This window comes from Hyla sarda, chromosome 5 (genome assembly GCF_029499605.1).
Source record: "Hyla sarda isolate aHylSar1 chromosome 5, aHylSar1.hap1, whole genome shotgun sequence".
Taxonomy (NCBI): Eukaryota; Metazoa; Chordata; class Amphibia; order Anura; family Hylidae; genus Hyla; species Hyla sarda.
The window spans coordinates 13,273,206-13,293,297 of NC_079193.1; the positions used below are offsets into that span (position 1 = coordinate 13,273,206).

At 45.6% G+C, this 20,092-nt stretch overlaps 1 protein-coding gene across 4 annotated transcripts in view; it reads left to right on the forward strand.

The window, feature by feature from the left end:
* CRPPA (CDP-L-ribitol pyrophosphorylase A) overlaps window positions 1–20,092 on the forward strand; it is a 194,886-nt gene that overhangs the window by 114,078 nt on the left and 60,716 nt on the right. For all 4 annotated transcript variants that reach the window (XM_056518901.1, XM_056518902.1, XM_056518899.1 and 1 more), the window contains exon 8: window positions 373–465. In XM_056518901.1, the coding sequence (XP_056374876.1) occupies window positions 373–465 (93 nt within the window). The remainder of the gene's footprint in view (window positions 1–372; window positions 466–20,092) is intronic.

Genomic DNA, 20,092 nt, shown 5'->3' on the forward strand with positions numbered 1-20,092 from the left:
TCAGCCAGGAAGCATAGGAACTGAGAAGTGGTCTGTGGTCACCACCTGCAGGACCACTCCTTTATTGGGGGTATCTTGCTAATTGCCTATAATTTCCACCTGGTGTCTGTTCCATGTGAAATTGATTGTCAATCAGTGTTCTTCCTGAGTGGACAGTGGGATCTCACACAAGTGTCAGTGACTTGGAGTTACATTGTGTTGTTTAAGTGTTCACTTTATTATTTTGAGCAGTGTACAAAGCTCCTGAGCTGCTGCAGATCATTACTTATTTATTTATTTATTTATTTATTTATTGAATACATTATTTATTATTTTTTATACTTGTTTTTTTTCTTCTTTTTAAATGTTTGTTTTCTTATTTTTCACTTTAAGGTGAAGGATTCCGATTTGGAAGAATCTCGTAAGCTTATTGATTTACTCCAGGCGGCTCACGCTGGTGCCTGCTATCAGTCCGTGGTGGTGTCAGTAAGTATTCATACACCGCTGAAATCTTACTTGTCATTTGGTTGGTTGTGGTAGTGATGGATGGAGCCCATAGAGAAGTAATGGTAAGTGATGGTGTCATGGTCTTTTATCATATCCACCCTCCCCACCTCCCCCATTTATTTTTAGGTTTAGAGACACATTTGGGTATACAGTGAATGTTTGTGGCTGGATAGAGACCCACACACTTCTGTGACTAGAACCGTCGGGGCGAGGAGTCCTCACTTCTGTACTGTTGTGGAATATGTTAGATTGCTTATTGGGCACTTTTGGGTATAAAAGTTTATTGATTTTTAAATCTTACGTTTTAATAGGTATTTTTGTCCACAGAGTAATTGGGTTTTAGCTACATACTGAATTATTCCCAAACAGTATCAGGGTGCATGCATGGCACGTTTTTGCTATACAGTTCCCGTATACGGTTTAAAGGTAAAAAACGTACGGAAATGTATAAAAAAAAAACAGTTTAGTCCGTTTTGCGTCTTATATGGCTTTGTTAGTTTTTTCACCCGTACCCAAAACCGTAACCTACCACGTTTTTTGGTCCGGGTGAAAAACCGTATTAAACCGTGTACGTTTTTTTTTAAACATGGGAGTCAATGGGAACCGTTCAGAACCTTATGTGCGTACTGTTCCATCCGGTTTGCACCATACGGTTTTTGACTTTGCACAGGTTTTTTTTTTTTCATGGAATTTCAATCAAACAAGTGAAACTTTATTCCAAATTGAGTGAAAAGTTAAAAACGTATATGTTTTTTTCTTAAAAAACGGATGCAACCGGACATCATTTTTCAAAACGTATACAGGTTGAAATTTGTACATATGTTTTGATACAGTTTAGTCCAGTTTTGAGGAATCCGTTTTTCATCAAAAACCTGATACAGGAACTGTATTGCAAAAACGTGGTGTGCATGCACCCTCACCCGGTTATAATCAAAATGACATGAGCCTGTAGATGTGAAGTGGCCGCAAACTACAGTGCATGGTCCTCTCCCCTCTACGGAGTATTTACTGCCCAGAAAATACAACACTGTCCGCTGCCTGCCCCTACATACATCTGTGTCCTAAACCTCCAATTCCTCCCACATGTAGCGTCCAGTCCACAACCTGTCCCCTAAATACATGTCAATACACCTCCCTACTGGTGACCTCCAGTCCACAGCCTGTCGCCCCATACATCCTGTCCTAAACCTCCAATACATCAACATATGTAATCTCCAGTCTATGACCATTCCCCTTCATACATCTCTGTCCTAAACCTCTGATACCTCCCCACATGTAATCTCCAGTCTATGACCATTCCCCTTCATACATCTCTGTCCTAAACCTCTGATACATCCCCACATGTAATCTCCAGTCCACGACCGGTCTCCTCTATACGTCCCGACCTAGTCTCCTGATACCTCCCCACATGTAATCTCCAGTCTATGACCGGTCTCCTCTATACGTCCCGACCTAGTCTCCTTATACCTCCCCACATGTAATCTCCAGTCTATGACCGGTCTCCTCTATACGTCCTGACCTAGTCTCCTGATACCTCCCCACATGTAATCTCCAGTCTATGACCGGTCTCCTCTATACGTCCCGACCTAGTCTCCTTATACCTCCCCACATGTAATCTCCAGTCTATGACCGGTCTCCTCTATACGTCCCGACCTAGTCTCCTGATACCTCCCCACATGTAATCTCCAGTCTATGACCGGTCTCCTCTATACGTCCTGACCTAGTCTCCTGATACCTCCCCACATGTAATCTCCAATCTATGACCGGTCTCCTCTATACGTCCCGACCTAGTCTCCTTATACTTCCCCACATGTAATCTCCAGTCCACGACTGGTCTCCTCTATACGTCCTGACCTAGTCTCCTGATACCTCCCCACATGTAATCTCCAGTCTATGACCGGTCTCCTCTATACGTCCTGACCTAGTCTCCTTATACCTCCCCACATGTAATCTCCAGTCTATGACCGGTCTCCTCTATACGTCCCGACCTAGTCTCCTGATACCTTCCTACATGTAATCTCCAGTCTATGACCGGTCTCCTCTATACGTCCTGACCTAGTCTCCTGATACCTTCCTACATGTAATCTCCAGTCTATGACCGGTCTCCTCTATACGTCCTAACCTAGTCTCCTTATACCTCCCCACATGTAATCTCCAGTCTATGACCGGTCTCCTCTATACGTCCCGACCTAGTCTCCTTATACCTCCCCACATGTAATCTCCAGTCTATGACCGGTCTCCTCTATACGTCCTGACCTAGTCTCCTTATACCTCCCCACATGTAATCTCCAGTCTATGACCGGTCTCCTCTATACGTCCCGACCTAGTCTCCTGATACCTCCCCACATGTAATCTCCAGTCTATGACCGGTCTCCTCTATACGTCCTGACCTAGTCTCCTTATACCTCCCCACATGTAATCTCCAGTCCATGACCGGTCTCCTCTATACGTCCTGACCTAGTCTCCTTATACCTCCCCACATGTAATCTCCAGTCTATGACCGGTCTCCTCTATACGTCCTGACCTAGTCTCCTGATATCTTCCTACATGTAATCTCCAGTCTATGACCGGTCTCCTCTATACGTCCTGACCTAGTCTCCTGATACCTCCCCACATGTAATCTCCAGTCCATGACCGGTCTCCTCTATACGTCCCGACCTAGTCTCCTTATACCTCCCCACATGTAATCTCCAGTCCATGACTGGTCTCCTCTATACGTCCCGACCTAGTCTCCTTATACCTCCCCACATGTAATCTCCAGTCCATGACTGGTCTCCTCTATACGTCCCGACCTAGTCTCCTTATACCTCCCCACATGTAATCTCCAGTCTATGACCGGTCTCCTCTATACGTCCCGACCTAGTCTCCTTATACCTCCCCACATGTAATCTCCAGTCTATGACCGGTCTCCTCTATACGTCCTGACCTAGTCTCCTTATACCTCCCCACATGTAATCTCCAGTCTATGACCGGTCTCCTCTATACGTCCCGACCTAGTCTCCTTATACCTCCCCACATGTAATCTCCAGTCCATGACTGGTCTCCTCTATACGTCCCGACCTAGTCTCCTGATACCTCCCCACATGTAATCTCCAGTCTATGACCGGTCTCCTCTATACGTCCTGACCTAGTCTCCTTATACCTCCCCACATGTAATCTCCAGTCCATGACCGGTCTCCTCTATACGTCCTGACCTAGTCTCCTGATACCTCCCCACATGTAATCTCCAGTCTATGACCGGTCTCCTCTATACGTCCCGACTTAGTCTCCTTATACCTCCCCACATGTAATCTCCAGTCCATGACCGGTCTCCTCTTTACGTCCTGACCTAGTCTCCTGATACCTTTCTACATGTAATCTCCAGTCTATGACCGGTCTCCTCTATACGTCCTGACCTAGTCTCCTTATACCTCCCCACATGTAATCTCCAGTCTATGACCGGTCTCCTCTATACGTCCCGACCTAGTCTCCTTATACCTCCCCACATGTAATCTCCAGTCCACGACCGGTCTCCTCTATACGTCCCGACCTAGTCTCCTGATACCTCCCCACATGTAATCTCCAGTCCATGACCGGTCTCCTCTTTACGTCCTGACCTAGTCTCCTTATACCTCCCCACATGTAATCTCCAGTCTATGGCCTGTCATCTCTATTAGGGTCGCCACCTTTCTTGCAAAAAAAATTATATATGCATGACATCACAGGGTACACATATGTGGGGGAAATGTTGTCCTATTCTGACCCCTATAACTTTTTTATTTCTCCCTATACGGGCCTGTATGAGGCTCATTTTTTTGCGCCCCCGATCTGTAGTATTTAGCAGTACCATTTTTGTTTTGATGTGACTTTTTGATTGCTTTTTTTTATTTTTATTAAATTTTGGAGTTGCAGTTAGTTACTAACTACAACTCCCAGCATGCCCTGATACAGCTTGTGGATCAGCAGCTGCCCCAAACGAAAACTACAACTCCCAGCATTTTGGACTATATAGTAGAATATTGTATAGGTCAGTGTTTCCTCCAGCTGTTGTAAAACTACAACTCCCAGCAAGCCCGGACATCCGTTGGCTGTAGTTTTGCAACAGCTGGAGGTGCTCTGGTTGGGAAACACTGGTATAGTATATGGCACAACATTCTGGGAGTTGGAGAATTGGTTAGATAAATTCCGGCCATTGCAATGCTGTTATTTTTAATCTAAAAATACCGACAGGGTGACCAAAATACCGGCTGTGCCTACCCTCCATACATCTCTGACCTGATCTCTGATACCTCCCCACATGTAATCTTCAGTCCACAGTCTCCTGTATACATCCCCGACTTAGTCTCCTAAACTTGTCCCCTCCATACTGACCTGATCTCCAGTGTATGACCTGTCCCCTCCATACTGACCTGATCTCCAGTGTATGACCTCTCCCCTCCAGCCTGACCTGATCTCCAGTGTATGACCTGTCCCCTCCATACTGATCTGATCTCCAGTGTATTACCTGTCCCCTCCATACTGACCTGATCTCCAGTGTATGACCTGTCCCCTCCAGCCTGACCTGATCTCCAGTGTATGACCTGTCCCCTCCATACTGACCTGATCTCCAGTGTATGACCTGTCCCCTCCATACTGATCTGATTTCCAGTGTATGTCCTGTCCCCTCCAGCCTGACCTGATCTCCAGTGTATGACCTGTCCCCTCCATACTGACCTGATCTTCAGTGTATGACCTGTCCCCTCCATACTGATCTGATTTCCAGTGTATGTCCTGTCCCCTCCAGCCTGACCTGATCTCCAGTGTATGACCTGTCCTCTCCATACTGACCTGATCTCCAGTGTATGAACTCTCCCCTCCAGCCTGACCTGATCTCCAGTGTATGACCTTTCCCCTCCAGCCTGACCTGATCTCCAGTGTATGACCTGTCCCCTCCAGCCTGACCTGATCTCCAGTGTATGACCTGTCCCCTCCAGCCTAACCTGATCTCCAGTGTATGACCTGTCCTCTCCATACTGACCTGATCTCCAGTGGATGACCTTTCTCCTCCAGCCTGATCTGATCTCCAGTGTATGACCTGTCCCCTCCATACTGACCTTATCTCTAGTGTATGACCTGTCCCCTCCAGCCTGACCTGATCTCCAGTGTATGACCTGTCCCCTCCATACTGACCTGATCTCCAGTGTATGACCTGTCCCCTCCAGCCTGACCTGATCTCCAGTGTATGACCTGTCCCCTCCAGCCTGACCTGATCTCCAGTGTATGACCTGATCTCCAGTGTATGACCTGTCCCCTCTAGCCTGACCTGATCTCCAGTGTATGACCTGTCCCCTCCATACTGACCTGATCTCCAGTGTATGACCTGTCCCCTCCATATTGACCTAATCTCCAGTGTATGACCTGTCCCCTCCATATTGACCTAATCTCCAGTGTATGACCTGTCCCCTCCAGCCTGACCTGATCTCCAGTGTATGGCCTGTCCCCTCCAGCCTGACCTGATCTCCAGTGTATGACCTGTCCCCTCCAGCCTGACCTGATCTCCAGTGTATGACCTGATCTCCAGTGTATGACCTGCTCCTCCATACTGACCTGATCTCCAGTGTATGGCCTGTCCCCTCCAGCCTGACCTGATCTCCAGTGTATGACCTGTCCCCTGGATACTGACCTGATCTCCAGTGTATGGCCTGTCACCTCCAGCCTGACCTGATCTCCAGTGTATGACCTGTCCCCTCCAGCCTGACCTGATCTCCAGTGTATGACCTGATCTCCAGTGTATGACCTGCTCCTCCATACTGACCTGATCTCCAGTGTATGGCCTGTCCCCTCCAGCCTGACCTGATCTCCAGTGTATGACCTGTCCCCTGGATACTGACCTGATCTCCAGTGTATGACCTGTCCCCTCCAGCCTGACCTGATCTCCAGTGTATGGCCTGTCCCCTCCAGCCTGACCTGATCTCCAGTGTATGGCCTGTCCCCTCCAGCCTGACCTGATCTCCAGTGTATGACCTGTCCCCTCCAGCCTGACCTGATCTCCAGTGTATGACCTGATCTCCAGTGTATGACCTGTCCCCTCCAGCCTGACCTGATCTCCAGTGTATGACCTGATCTCCAGTGTATGACCTGCTCCTCCATACTGACCTGATCTCCAGTGTATGGCCTGTCCCCTCCAGCCTGACCTGATCTCCAGTGTATGACCTGTTCCATGGATACTGACGTGATCTCCAGTGTATGACCTGCTCCTCCATACTGACCTGATCTCCAGTGTATGACCTGTCCCCTCCATACTGACCTGATCTTCAGTGTATGACCTGCTCCTCCATACTGACCTGATCTCCAGTGTATGACCTGTCCCCTGGATACTGACCTGATCTCCAGTGTATGACCTGCTCCTCCATACTGACCTGATTTCCAGTGTATGACCTGTCCCCTCCATACTGACCTGATCTTCAGTGTATGACCTGCTCCTCCATACTGACCTGATCTCCAGTGTATGACCTGTCCCCTGGATACTGACCTGATCTCCAGTGTATGACCTTTTCCCTCCATACATCTCTGACCTGATCCCTGTCTGTCCTCTCCTCGTTTCCACTTCTCACACAGCCGTCTCCAACATGTCTCATGTGCATCCCCCATAACTCACTACTACAATTCTCACCTATTGTCAAAACCTTCAAAAGCAACTTGACAACCTGTTTAGTTAGAAAAGCCGACAACCCACAATAACCCTTCTCCCCCAACACTGCTATATGACCAGCTGCTTCCTCACCTACTGTCTTCTTTTTCTTTTCATGTAGATTGTAAGCCCTCGCTACCAATCTATAATGTATGGTAGCTCAGAGGGGTCATTGGGTTCCAAAACCGTGGAATTGGTGCATGTTGAACAAGTGGTGGCGCCATTTTACTCCTTGGCCCTCTGACCTGATAGCAGTAGGTGACAATCCCAGTGTATAGAACCTATCAACAAGTCTCCCAATGACGGTGCTGTGGAGTAATAGGATACATGATGGCCACATCCCTCTGTCATCTGACCATTTAACTTCTCTTCACCTGTCCAAAACCTGTCTGACTGCCCGCAGCTAGTTAACATGCCGAGAAATCCTATCCAAGACCATAGACACTCATCGTGATGTATATCACATTCTGTAGTATCTGTGCCGGGAGCCACTGTTTACTACTAGACATTACAGTCCAGTAAATTGGACCACCAAGGTGCTGAAATATTGGTGTGGACTACAACACCAATCAATGTAGAGGAGGGCAAAGTTATGTGTTAAGGGGCTGTCTGGGATGAATAACTCATTTTCAAGTACTGTTTTAGAAAATTCTTAGATAATAGGGACTGATAATGGGGTTGTCTCACATTTGGGATTTATAAGGGCCAAGAATGGCCACACTGTGAGAGAAATTAAAGGGGTACTCTGGTGGAATACAATTTATTTGAAATCAACTGGTGCCAGAAAGTTAAACAGATTTGTAAGTTACTTCTATTAAAAAATGTTAATCCTTCCAGTACCTTTCAGCTGCTGTATACTACAGAGGAAGTTCTTTTCTTTTTTAATTTATTTTCTGTCTGACCACATTGTTCTCTGCTGACACCTCTGTCCATGTCAGGAACTGTGCAGAGCAGGAGAAAATCCCAATAGCAAACCTATGCTGCTCTGGATAGTTCCTGACATGAACAGAGGTGTCAGCAGAGAGCACTGTGGTCAGACAGAAAAGAACAAGTCAACTTGCTCTGTAGTATACAGCAGCTGATAAGTACTGGAAGGATTAAGATTTTTTAATAGAAGTCATTTACAAATCTGTTTAACTTTCTGACACCAGTTCATTTAAAAATAAAATAATTGTTTTCTACCGGAGTACCCCTTTAAAAACTTTCTTCCTCAAGCACCAAAAGACTAGAAGGACTGCTGTGACTTGAGGTAAATAAAATAGCTTAGATGTCTGGTTTAAAATTCCTGTTTTGTAGATATTAAATTGGGGAATTCTGTGTTAATCAGAACTAATTGTGGGAGTGCCCCATATTTAGGACCCTCTTCTATAAGCCACAACTAAGAATGGCCACAAAGAACAGGGAGGACTCTACATTAACCCCTTAAGGACCCAGGGCATACAGGTCCGACCCGATGACCCGGAATTAGAAGGTGATCGGTGGTGTACTATACACCGCCCATCACCTCCTGTTGCTGGGGGGAGGTGGCGATCCCGTCATCCCCCCAGGAGTGCTGCTATCCCCAGGATCGTCCGACCAATAGCAGCTAGCAGAGGAGGGGTCCCCCTTCCGCTAAGATCTGTGCCGCTCAGGGCTGAAGAAAAGCTGTGTAGTCAGGGTGAGCTTCATTGTAAAGGGACAGGTAGGAGTTTAAAAAAAAATGTTTTTCCTATCCCTGACCCGCTAATAGGTCCTCAAGTGTCCGCTGCAGATTTTGCTGCGCGACCTGGGCCCTATTATGGTTTCAGGGCACTGCATATGGCCCCCCCCCCCCCCTTTTTTTTTTTGGGCCACAGCCAAATGTGACTCCTTCTCTTCTGAGCAATGTAGTGCACCCGCAGAGCACTTTATGTCCACACATGGGGTATTTTCATACTCAGAAGAAATGGGGTTACAAATTTTGGGGGACATTTTCTCCTATTACCCCTTGTAAAAATGTAAAATTTGTGGGAAAACCAGCATTTTACTGAAAAAAAAAATCATTTACACATCATACTTTAACAAAAAGTTGTCAAACACATGTGGGGTGTTAAGGCTCACTGTAGCCCTTGTTACGTTCCTTGAGGGGTGTGGTTTCCAAAATAGTATGCCATGTGTTTTTTGTTTTTGTTTTTTGCTGTTCTGGCACCATAGGGGCTTCCTAAATGTGACATTTCTCTCCTTTTACCCCATGTAAAAATTAAAAAAACTGGCTCATGCGAGTTTAAAAAATAAAAATTTAGAATTTTCTCCTTCATTTTGCTGCTATTCCTGTGAAACACCTAAAGGGTTAATACACTTTCTGAATGTCATTTTGAATACTTTGAGGGGTGCAGTTTTTTTAATGGGGTCATTTATGGTGAATTTCTAATATGAAGGCCCTTCAAATCCACTTCAAACCTGAACTGGTCCCTGAAAAATTCCGATTTTGAAAATTTTGTGAAAAATTGCTGCTGAACTTTGATATCTTCCAAATGTAAAAACGTGTCAACTTTATAATGCCAACATAAATTAGACATATTGTATATGTGAATCAATATATCATTTATTTGGGATGTCCATTTTCCTTATAAGCAGAGAGTTTCAAAGTTAAAAACATTCAAAATTTTACAATTTTTCATCTTAGCATTTTTCACCAAGAAATTATGCAAGTGTCAACTAAAATTTACCACTAACATAAAGTTTTATATGTCACGAAAAAAACAATCTTGGAATCAGAATGAAAAGTGAAAGCATCCCAGAGTTATTAATGCTTAAAGGGGTATCCCAGGATTTTTTATTTATTTGACTATGTTACATGGGCTGTGAAGTTAGTGTAGTTCATAATATAGTGTCTGTACCTGTGTGTGACGGTTTTATCACAATTCTTATGTGATTTTCACCCCAATATTTATTTTTACCATCATACAATATGACTGTTGTCTCAGATTTTTCCCAGGTTGCAATGCAGCCGAGACCTGACCTCACTAGTCAGCTGATGACAGGGAGCCTGTCTGCTTCAATGGGTGGAGTGATCGCTTGGTGGGAGAGAGATCAATCTGCAACTAATGCAACAGCTGTAGGCACCCTAATTGAAAACCACAGGTCTTTTGAATGGATGCAGCTCATTTATGTTTCAATGGGTGGGGTGGCTGATGTGTGGGAGGGAGGAAATTAAATTATGGTATTTGTAGGCAAAAGAAGAAAACTCAAACAGGAAATACCAGTTCACAAAAAGCTAGCCACAGTGTTATGGTAATCTCACACTATAGCCATTCAGCCCCAAGACAAGCACAGATCCTTCCTAAGCATGTCCATCACTGTCTGCCAGGTACGTACTAAAATCACCCAGGTCCTTAAGGTGAAAATGGGCTGGGTCCTTAAGGGGTTAAAATACTTCACTTCCCCTGTGGAGGCACTGTAGATAAATTAAAGGGGTTCTCTACTGGCCAGCATTTGAAAGTAAATGTTCCGAACTCTGTTTTCGCGCTGTGGGGGTCGGCCACGCCCATCATGACATCACGGCCACGCCCCCCTCAATGCAAGTCTACGGGAGTGAGAGTGGGCGTGATGGCTTTCACGCCCTCTCCCATGCACTTGCATCGAGGGGGCGTGGTCATGATGTCACGAGGTCGACCCCCACAGCGCGAAAAACAGTTGGGTGCAACAAGTGATAAACGGTCTGAACCCCATTTTATAGATACTATAGTGAGAGAATTCTGTGTTGATCGGGACTGGTCATTGGCGTGCCCTCTTGTATAAGCCACAGCTAAGAATGGCCACAAAGAACAAGAAGGGCCCGCCACAACAATGTATTGCAATACTTTACTTCCCCTGCGGAGGCACTGTGGATAAACTGAACATTTGCAGCTTTCTTTACCATAAGACTAGAAGAACTACAGTGCCATGGGGTAACTATGAAATGGCTTTTTCTCCTATGGCTGTGTGATTTTTAAAACCCATATCGTAGATACTGTATTAGAGACTTCTGTGTTAATAGGAGCTGATGGCGGGGTTTGCTGCACATTTGGGACCCTCTTCCATAAGCCAGATCTAAAAATGGCTGCAAAGAAAAAGGGAATGACCCAGCAAAAGTGCATTTTAATAGTTCACATCCCCTGTGGGGGCACTGTGGATAAATTAAATGCCTGCTGCTTCCTTCACTATAAGGCTGGGATTGTGGAGCATACAGCAGCTGATAAGTATTGGAAGGGTTAAGATTTTTAAATATAAATAATTTTTAAGTATAAGTAATTTTTAAATGTCAGACCACACATAGAATACTGTGTACAGTACTGGTCAGACCACACATGGAATACTGTGTACAGTACTGGTCAGACCTCACAGGGAATACTGTGTACAGTACTGGTCATACCTCACAGGGAATACTGTGTACAGTACTGGCCAGAGCTCACATGGAATAATACTGTGCACAGTACTGGTCAGACCACACATGGAATATTGTGTACAGTACTGGTCAGACCACACATGGAATACTGTGCACAGTACTGGTCAGACCACACATAAAATACTGTGTACAGTACTGGTCAGACCACACATGGAATGCTGTGCACAGTACTGGTCAGACCACACATAGAATACTGTGTACAGTACTGGTCAGACCACACAGGGAATACTGTGTACAGTACTGGCCAGAGCTCACATGGAATACTGTGTACTGTACTGGTCAGACCTCACAGGGAATACTGTGTACAGTACTGGCCAGAGCTCACATGGAATACTGTGTACAGTATTGGTCAGACCACACATGGAATACTGTGTACAGTACTGGCCAGGCCACACATGAAATACTGTGTACAGTACTGGTCAGACCACACATGGAGTGCTGTGTACAGTAGTGGTCAGATCACACATGGAATTCTGTGTACAGTTCTGGTCAGACCACACATGGCATACTGTGTACAGTACTGGTCAGACCACACATGGAATCCTGTGTACAGTACTGTTCAGACCTCACATGGAATATTGTGTGCAGTACTGGTCAGACCTCACATGGAATACTGTGTACAGTACTGTTCAGACCTCACATGGAATACTGTGTACAGTACTTGTCAGACCTCACATAGAATACTGTGTACAGTACTGGTCAGACCACACATGGAATACTGTGTACAGTACTGGTCAGACCACACACAGAATACTGTGTACAGTGCTGGTCCGACCACACATGGAATACTGTGTACAGTACTGGTCAGACATCACATAGAATACTGTGTACAGTACTGGTCAGACCTCACATAGAATACTGTGTACAGTACTGGTCAGACCACACATGGAATACTGTGTACAGTACTGGTCAGACCTCACATGGAATACTGTGTACAGTACTGGCCAGAGCTCACATGGAATACTGTGTACTGTACTGGTCAGACCTCACAGGGAATACTGTGTACAGTACTGGCCAGAGCTCACATGGAATACTGTGTACAGTATTGGTCAGACCACACATGGAATACTGTGTACAGTACTGGCCAGGCCACACATGAAATACTGTGTACAGTAGTGGTCAGACCACACATGGAGTACTGTGTACAGTAGTGGTCAGATCACACATGGAATTCTGTGTACAGTTCTGGTCAGACCACACATGGCATACTGTGTACAGTACTGGTCAGACCACACATGGAATCCTGTGTACAGTACTGTTCAGACCTCACATGGAATATTGTGTGCAGTACTGGTCAGACCTCACATGGAATACTGTGTACAGTACTGTTCAGACCTCACATGGAATACTGTGTACAGTACTTGTCAGACCTCACATAGAATACTGTGTACAGTACTGGTCAGACCACACATGGAATACTGTGTACAGTACTGGTCAGACCACACACAGAATACTGTGTACAGTGCTGGTCCGACCACACATGGAATACTGTGTACAGTACTGGTCAGACATCACATAGAATACTGTGTACAGTACTGGTCAGACCTCACATAGAATACTGTGTACAGTACTGGTCAGACCACACATGGAATACTGTGTACAGTACTGGTCAGACCTCACATGGAATACTGTGTACAGTACTGGTCAGACCACACATGGAATACTGTGTACAGTACTGGTCAGACCTCACATAGAATACTGTGTACAGTACTGGTCAGACCACACATGGAATACTGTGTACAGTACTGGTCAGACCTCACATGGAATACTGTGTACAGTACTGGTCAGACCACACATGGAATACTATGTACAGTACTGGTCAGACCACACATAGAATACTGTGTACAGTACTGGTCAAACCTTACATGGAATACTGTGTACAGTACTGGTCAGACCACACATAGAATACTGTGTACAGTACTGGGCACCAGTGTACAAGAAAGATATAGTGGAGCTGGAAAGGGTTCAATGACTAGAGTCATAAGTGTAATAGGAGGACTACAGCTTAGGGGCGACCTAATAACTATGTATAAATATATCAGGGGCCGTACAGAGCTCTCTCCCATGACCTAATTAAACCTGAAGTAGAAGTAGAAAAACAAAGAAACCAAAGAACAGCGCCTTGTGCGTTACCCTTAGATGATGGGGACCCTTAGCTATGGGTCAGTGAGAAGCACATAAATATCAGTCAGAGTGGCCGCTCAACATGGTTTTAAAAAAAAAAAATGTGCATTTCACCTCTATGAAAGAGGAATCAATTGTCCTGGAATAAGCTGCTCAGCCAGATGGTCACAGGATGGGGGTAACCCAACCTGTTTGGATGCAGTAGAACAAGAGGTGGAAGAGCACCATTCAATATAAGCGCTGTTTCCTCCAAATAAAATCCCAAACCGTGTAGGGAAAATCTAAGTGAATCACTTTATTAAAATAATAAGTCATAACAGGCAGGATAATGACGTGTTTTGGGGCTTCATACCTCTTCCTCATATTCAATTCCCTGCAAGATTTAGGATTTTATTTGGAGGAAGCAGCGCCTATATTGCATGACCTTTTTATACCCAGGACTGTATCTATAACAAGGGGGCGTCCTCTATGGCTGAAGGAAACAGATGTCCTCTACACCAGCACAGATGGGGGGTTCTCTACTCTAAGAGCAGTGAGACTATGCAACTCTCTGCCAGAGGACGTGGTCATGGCGAACTCAATAAAAGAGTCCAGGAGGAGGGGCCTGGATACATTTCTGGAGAGTAATTACATTACAGGTTATGGAGAATAGATCTATAGGGACAGAACTTTAATTCAGGTTTTTTTTCATTCCCCTGGTATGGAGGAATCTTGCATCCGAGTCGTAAGGGTTTTTTGCCTTCTTCTGGATCCACACAGTAGGGACACAATAGGGATATAGGTTGAACTTGATGGACTTTTTTTTTTCAACTTTATGGATTATGGTGGTGTAGTTGTCCCATATGGGACCTTCTTTTATAAGCCACATAGAACAGGGAGGACCCAGCACATTGTAATACTTCACTTTCCCAGTGGAGGCACTGTGGCTAAATGTAACATTTGCTCTTTTCCTCACCACTAGGCAAAAAGGACCATAAAATTGCTTCCCCCCCCCCCCCCCCGTTCTTGAAACCAATTCAGAACAAAGAAAGCTTTTTCTTATTATTTTTTTTTTATTGCAATTTACGACTAGACTTATTTTCTAGAAGAGAAGTGTAGATAGGGTTTAAAAAAAAAAAAAAAGAGTTTTGTATGTATTATTGTTTTTTTCTCCGCTCAACTCGGGTACAATACCGGATTACCAACAGACCCATTCAAGTCAATGGGATCCGTCGTGACCAGTTCAGGGTCCATTCGGCGCAAAAAAAGAGCTGAATCGGTTGAAACACAATGGCCTTGTAAAGTTAGCCTTGGGGTAGGGTCACACGTAGCGCACCTGCAACGTATTTGATGCTGCGGATGTGCTACTGCCTGTTCCTAGAGTGTGCCTCCGGCTGTGCCTGTGTGTCCTGCTCGCAGCAGCAATCCGCAACTACAAGCAGACAGAGAGGGAGCTTTGAGTCACATGCAGTGTACTCCAGACATCACGGCCGCTCTCTGTAGGGGGAGCGGCCGCAATGTCTGGAGAACTGCGCATCCGTGCACATCTCGCAGCTCCCTCTGTGTCTGCTTGTAGAGGCGGGTTGCTGCTGTGAGCAGGACACACAGGCACAGCTGGAGGCACACTTAATGGACGGGCAGTAGCGCATCTGCAGCATCAAATACGCTACTGATGCGCTACGTGTGACCCTACCCTTAGACCGAGTTTAGACTGTGAAATCTCCGCACTGAATTTCAGCCAGAGATCCCGCTGGCAGCTCTAGGACCGCGCATACTGCATTGCCGTCCTCATAGATGGCAATGTATTTCTGAGTGGATCCACCGAAAGATCCGCATTGCCCTAACCCCGCCTGTGGGATCTCCGGCTAAAATTTCGCCCAGAGATTCCAAAGTGTGAATCCGGCCTTAGAGAGAATTTCCTATGGTCACCCAGACAGCAAGAACTGCACAACAAACCCATAAAAATGCAAAAGTATTCAATAATACAATGAGTATGAAGTTAGACTTTAAGGGCATCTCCACGACGCCGCGGGTCACGCAGAACACTCTATTGACAGCTTTTTGCTTTAAATGTCATCCCATTAAATTTTTATAGGCAGATCTTACTGGGAGCATTCATTATGCTGCGCTTAGTGCGATGGTAGCCTGACAGGGGGAAGCGGTGGGATAAGACTCCTCTGCAGTGAAGATCCCCTCCAGGAGAAGATCTGCTACAATGTCTGAAGGGGGGGACGGCTGAGGAATAGGGAGGGCTGCGGCCGTCAATCATCCCCCCACAAGGCTGCCTGTGGAAGCTTGTCCCCGCAGACCCAGCTAGACAGAGATATTAATACTACATGTGTCTGGGGCGTTCACTGTAATTGGGCCCCTCGGGGTCCGCTTTATTCCCACGTATCTGGGAGTTTCCCTGATTGGCAGCCGCCAAAAGTCTTCAAGGAATCTGATCAGCAATTTGGCTGCAGATCTTAGCGATTGTTCTGCGGGGCGACCTGTAATTTGTACCTGAACAGAGAAATATCTCATATCGCAGGAACGAGCAAGAAGGGGGCTTAGTGCTTCTTCTCAAAACATGGATAATCCCCCCTCCAACCCTCCCCATCCGCCCTTATAGGCTGTAATAATTAGCAAAAAAAGTATGGGAAAAATGAAAAATTCTAGAATTTAGCCCTAGATGTAGCAGAGCTGAATTCGTCATCAGGGCTTCCAATGTTTGTGCATCACTGTAGCTCAGTGTTTCCCAACCGGGGTGGAAAACTATAACTCCCAGCATACCTGGACAGCCAAGATAGTTAGTTATTTTTTTTCCCTCTCCATCATGCTTTACACTGCAGCTCTGCTGTTTTTAAAAATTTTTTTTTATTAAGATACAATACTGTTGCACATATAGGAACTGGGAAGGGTCTGGATCAGTGTTCCCCAACCAGTATGCCTCAAGCAGTTGCAAAACTACAACAATTTGGCCACGGCCATCTTGGATCCTCAGCACATGCGCAGTAGGAGTGAATACAGAGCGGGAATGTGGAGGGAATTTTATGAATATGTATGAGCAGGCCGAGCGCTGAGACCTCACAGTGCCTGAGGCCGCCATCGTAACTCCGCCCCTGCCACTGACTGCTCATTTGCATAATCACAATAAGGAAGATAACAGGAACGCCGCAACCTATTCGGGCATGGTAGGCATGGGAAGGGGACCCCCCAATGCCCCCCGCCAACCAACTGCCCCTTAAATGAAAACACCTACACTTGTATGGGGTAAAAAGGCCACGGCCGTTTATTGAGGGTAAATAAATAATTAACTTATTAATAAATAACCATTAAATAACCATCAATAATTCATAATAATAATTAACCTATAAACCATCAATCAAATTAAACCACTAGTAAAACTCTTTCACCAAAGCTGTCCACCCAGCAGATCTGGGTGACATACCCCACTCTTCAATATGTATCTATGTCCACCCAACTGGTGACCCCCTCAACAAACAGACCGTGACAGGGAGGGAGGGACGGGCCGCTGTTATTTCTTCAGGTAACTCTTCTTTGACTAGCCAACTGCCCAGTCATCCTTTTCTTAAATAGAATTCTGTTTTCCCGCCGTGGCATAGGTAGCCAATCCGAAACTCCTCTTCTTCTGCCCAGCAACAGCAACAACCTGTAATAAACGACTCCAAGTACAAGTTAATAACACTGTTAACCCTTTATATCCTTCACCTACTTCACTATCCTTCTTTTTTTTTTTTTTTTTTATATCTAAAACCTGGAAGAAGGGGGAATGGGGGGCCCATCCCATGGGGCCCTTCCATTACCTTTCAGGGCCCATTCATTGTTTTAATCAGCGTCACCCGCACTACCAGCCAGTACCACTGATTACTGCAGTTCACTGCTGACTGTTTTCCTTTAAAGTACTAGAATTTCTCTTTAAAGGGGTACTCCACTGGCCAGCGTTCGGAAGGAAATGTTTCGAACGCTGTTTTCGCGACGCGGGGTTGGCTACGCCTCTCGTGACGTCATTGTTACGCCGCCTCAATGCAAGTCAATGGGAGGGGGGTTGACGGCTGTCACGCCCCCTCCCATAGACTTACATTGAGGGGGCGTGGTTATGATGTCACGATGGGCATAGCCAACCCCGCAGTACTTCCGAACGCTGGCCAGTGATGTAACAGTTTAAGTAACATATATCATACAAACATGGAGGATAGGGTGTTCCCCGTTGGGGGGCAGAGACTACTAACACAATCAGTGCACTCCCTTCCACTGTGTGCCAGGCTAAAAAAAAGTGTTACTGTGACATTGCGTTTGGCGACTGCAAGCACTACAACTCCCAGCAGCCCTGCCCAGCTCCACACCCACATTCCAGATTGCCAACCACACCCACGTGCAAAGATACTGGGGATTTACTGCCCATCTGGCCAGTGTTATTGGCTGGCACAGGTTTTCCCTGCAGGGTGTCGCCACTTTTGCAACCCTACTTTTTATTGTTCCAGTGCGTTCTGCATAAAGTCTTCATTAAAATCCATCTGCGGCCGCGCACACAGAATAGTTTCCAGCACAATCATCATTAATGACTTACAGGAGAAGAAGCCATGAGGTCGGAGGATCCCCCACTGTGCGGCAGCACGAGGGGTCGGCCCACAAATCCCTACATCATGTTCCGGCTTTGTTGTGGCTTCTTATTAGGGCTCTTAGTAAATGATGAGAATTAAATGTCTCTGAATCGTCTCCTTCTGTGAATTATTAAAGGGAAATTAACTTTTGCAATGTTTTCTTCAATGTTACTGGTTTCCTAGAGGCCGTGTCCACACTGATTCTGCATAGATTCTTCCTTTCTGGAAGGACTGAATCAACATTATATCAGTAGTACTACAATTCCCAGAATGCAGTGCTTACCCTAAGGTCTTCATGACAGCCCTCCCACCCTGCTCACTCAGCACTCCTGCTAGTTTCCCCGACTAGAGCTGTTGCAGAACATTGCTTTTTAGCAGAACAGTCTGCAGAACCTGCTGTATTCATTCTCTGTCTGCTTCTCTGCCTGTGGCATTGCTCAGCACAAGGCAGCACACTGTAACCAGACCTCACTCTTCCCTAAATGTCCCAATAAAAGTATATCTGTATATGACAGGGAGATGGTAATAAGGGCAGTGTTTGGAGAGACAGGGCCACATTCTGGAGATCACGGGGGTCCCAGCGGTCAGACCCCCATGATCAGGTGCTTATCCCCTATCCTATGATAGGGGATAAGTTTTAAAGTACTGCAGTCTCCTAATTTCCCAACAGACATACTTCCCCTAAGCTTATCACAGCCCTTCCACCCTGCCTAGTCCCCTCCCATTGCACTCCTGCCAGTTCACCAACTAGAGTTGTTGCAGAACATTGCTCTACGGAGAAGAACAGTGCGAAGTTCCTTCGGTATTCATTCCCTGTCTGCTCCTCTGCCTGTGGCATTGCACAGCACAAGGCAGCATGCTTTTTCCACACCTAATTATTCCCTAAATATCCCAATAATAATAAACATCTTTATATATTTGTATATAGGAGGATCGTGATAAAGGCTGGGATAGGGTTTGATAAAACAGCACTAACAGGTGAAATTTTTTCTGACCATTTTAACAATGCGTCAGAACAGCTTTGGGGGTGGAGCTTAACTGCACTGATTTTGGCTTGCAAAAGGGGGAAGGGTTATGCAAATTAAGCCCCTAAGGGGTAATGCTTGGCACATTTCTGGCCACATTTTTGAGGTACTGCTTGATGGCATTTTAAAGGGGTACTCGACTGGAAAACTTTTTTTTTTTTTATCAACCTGTGCCAGAAAGTTAAATAGATTTGTAAATTACTTCTATTTAAAAATCTTAACCCTTCCAGTACTTATCAGCTGCTGTATGCTCCACAGGAAGTTCTTTTCTTTTTGGATTTCCTTTCCAGTCTGACCACAGTGCTCTCTGCTGACACCTCTGTCCATTTTAGGAACCATCCAGTGCAGGAGAGGTTTGCTATGGGGATTTTCACCTACTCTGGACAGTTCTAAAAATGGGCAGAGGTGTCAGCTGAGAGCACTGTGGTCAGACAGAAAAGAAATTCAAAAAGAAAAGAACTTCCTGTGGAGCATACAGCAGCTGATAAGTACTAGAAGGATTAAGTTTTTTTTTTATAAAAGTAATTTACAAATCTGTTTAATTTTCTGGCACCAGTTGATTTAAAAAAAAAAAAAATGTTTTCCAGCGGAGTACCGCTTTAAATTTGCAATATGGTATGTTCCATGCAGATTCCTAAAAACCATGATGAAGGGGATCGGTCAGTCTGAACTTGGGTCCTCCTTTTCCACAGGGCCTAGAGGTGTCCTATATGGTATAAACCAGTGGTCTCCAAACTGTGCACCTCCAGGCTGTCCGGCATGCTGGGAGTTGTAGTTTTACAACATCTGGAGGTCCACAGTTTGGAGACCACTGGTATTA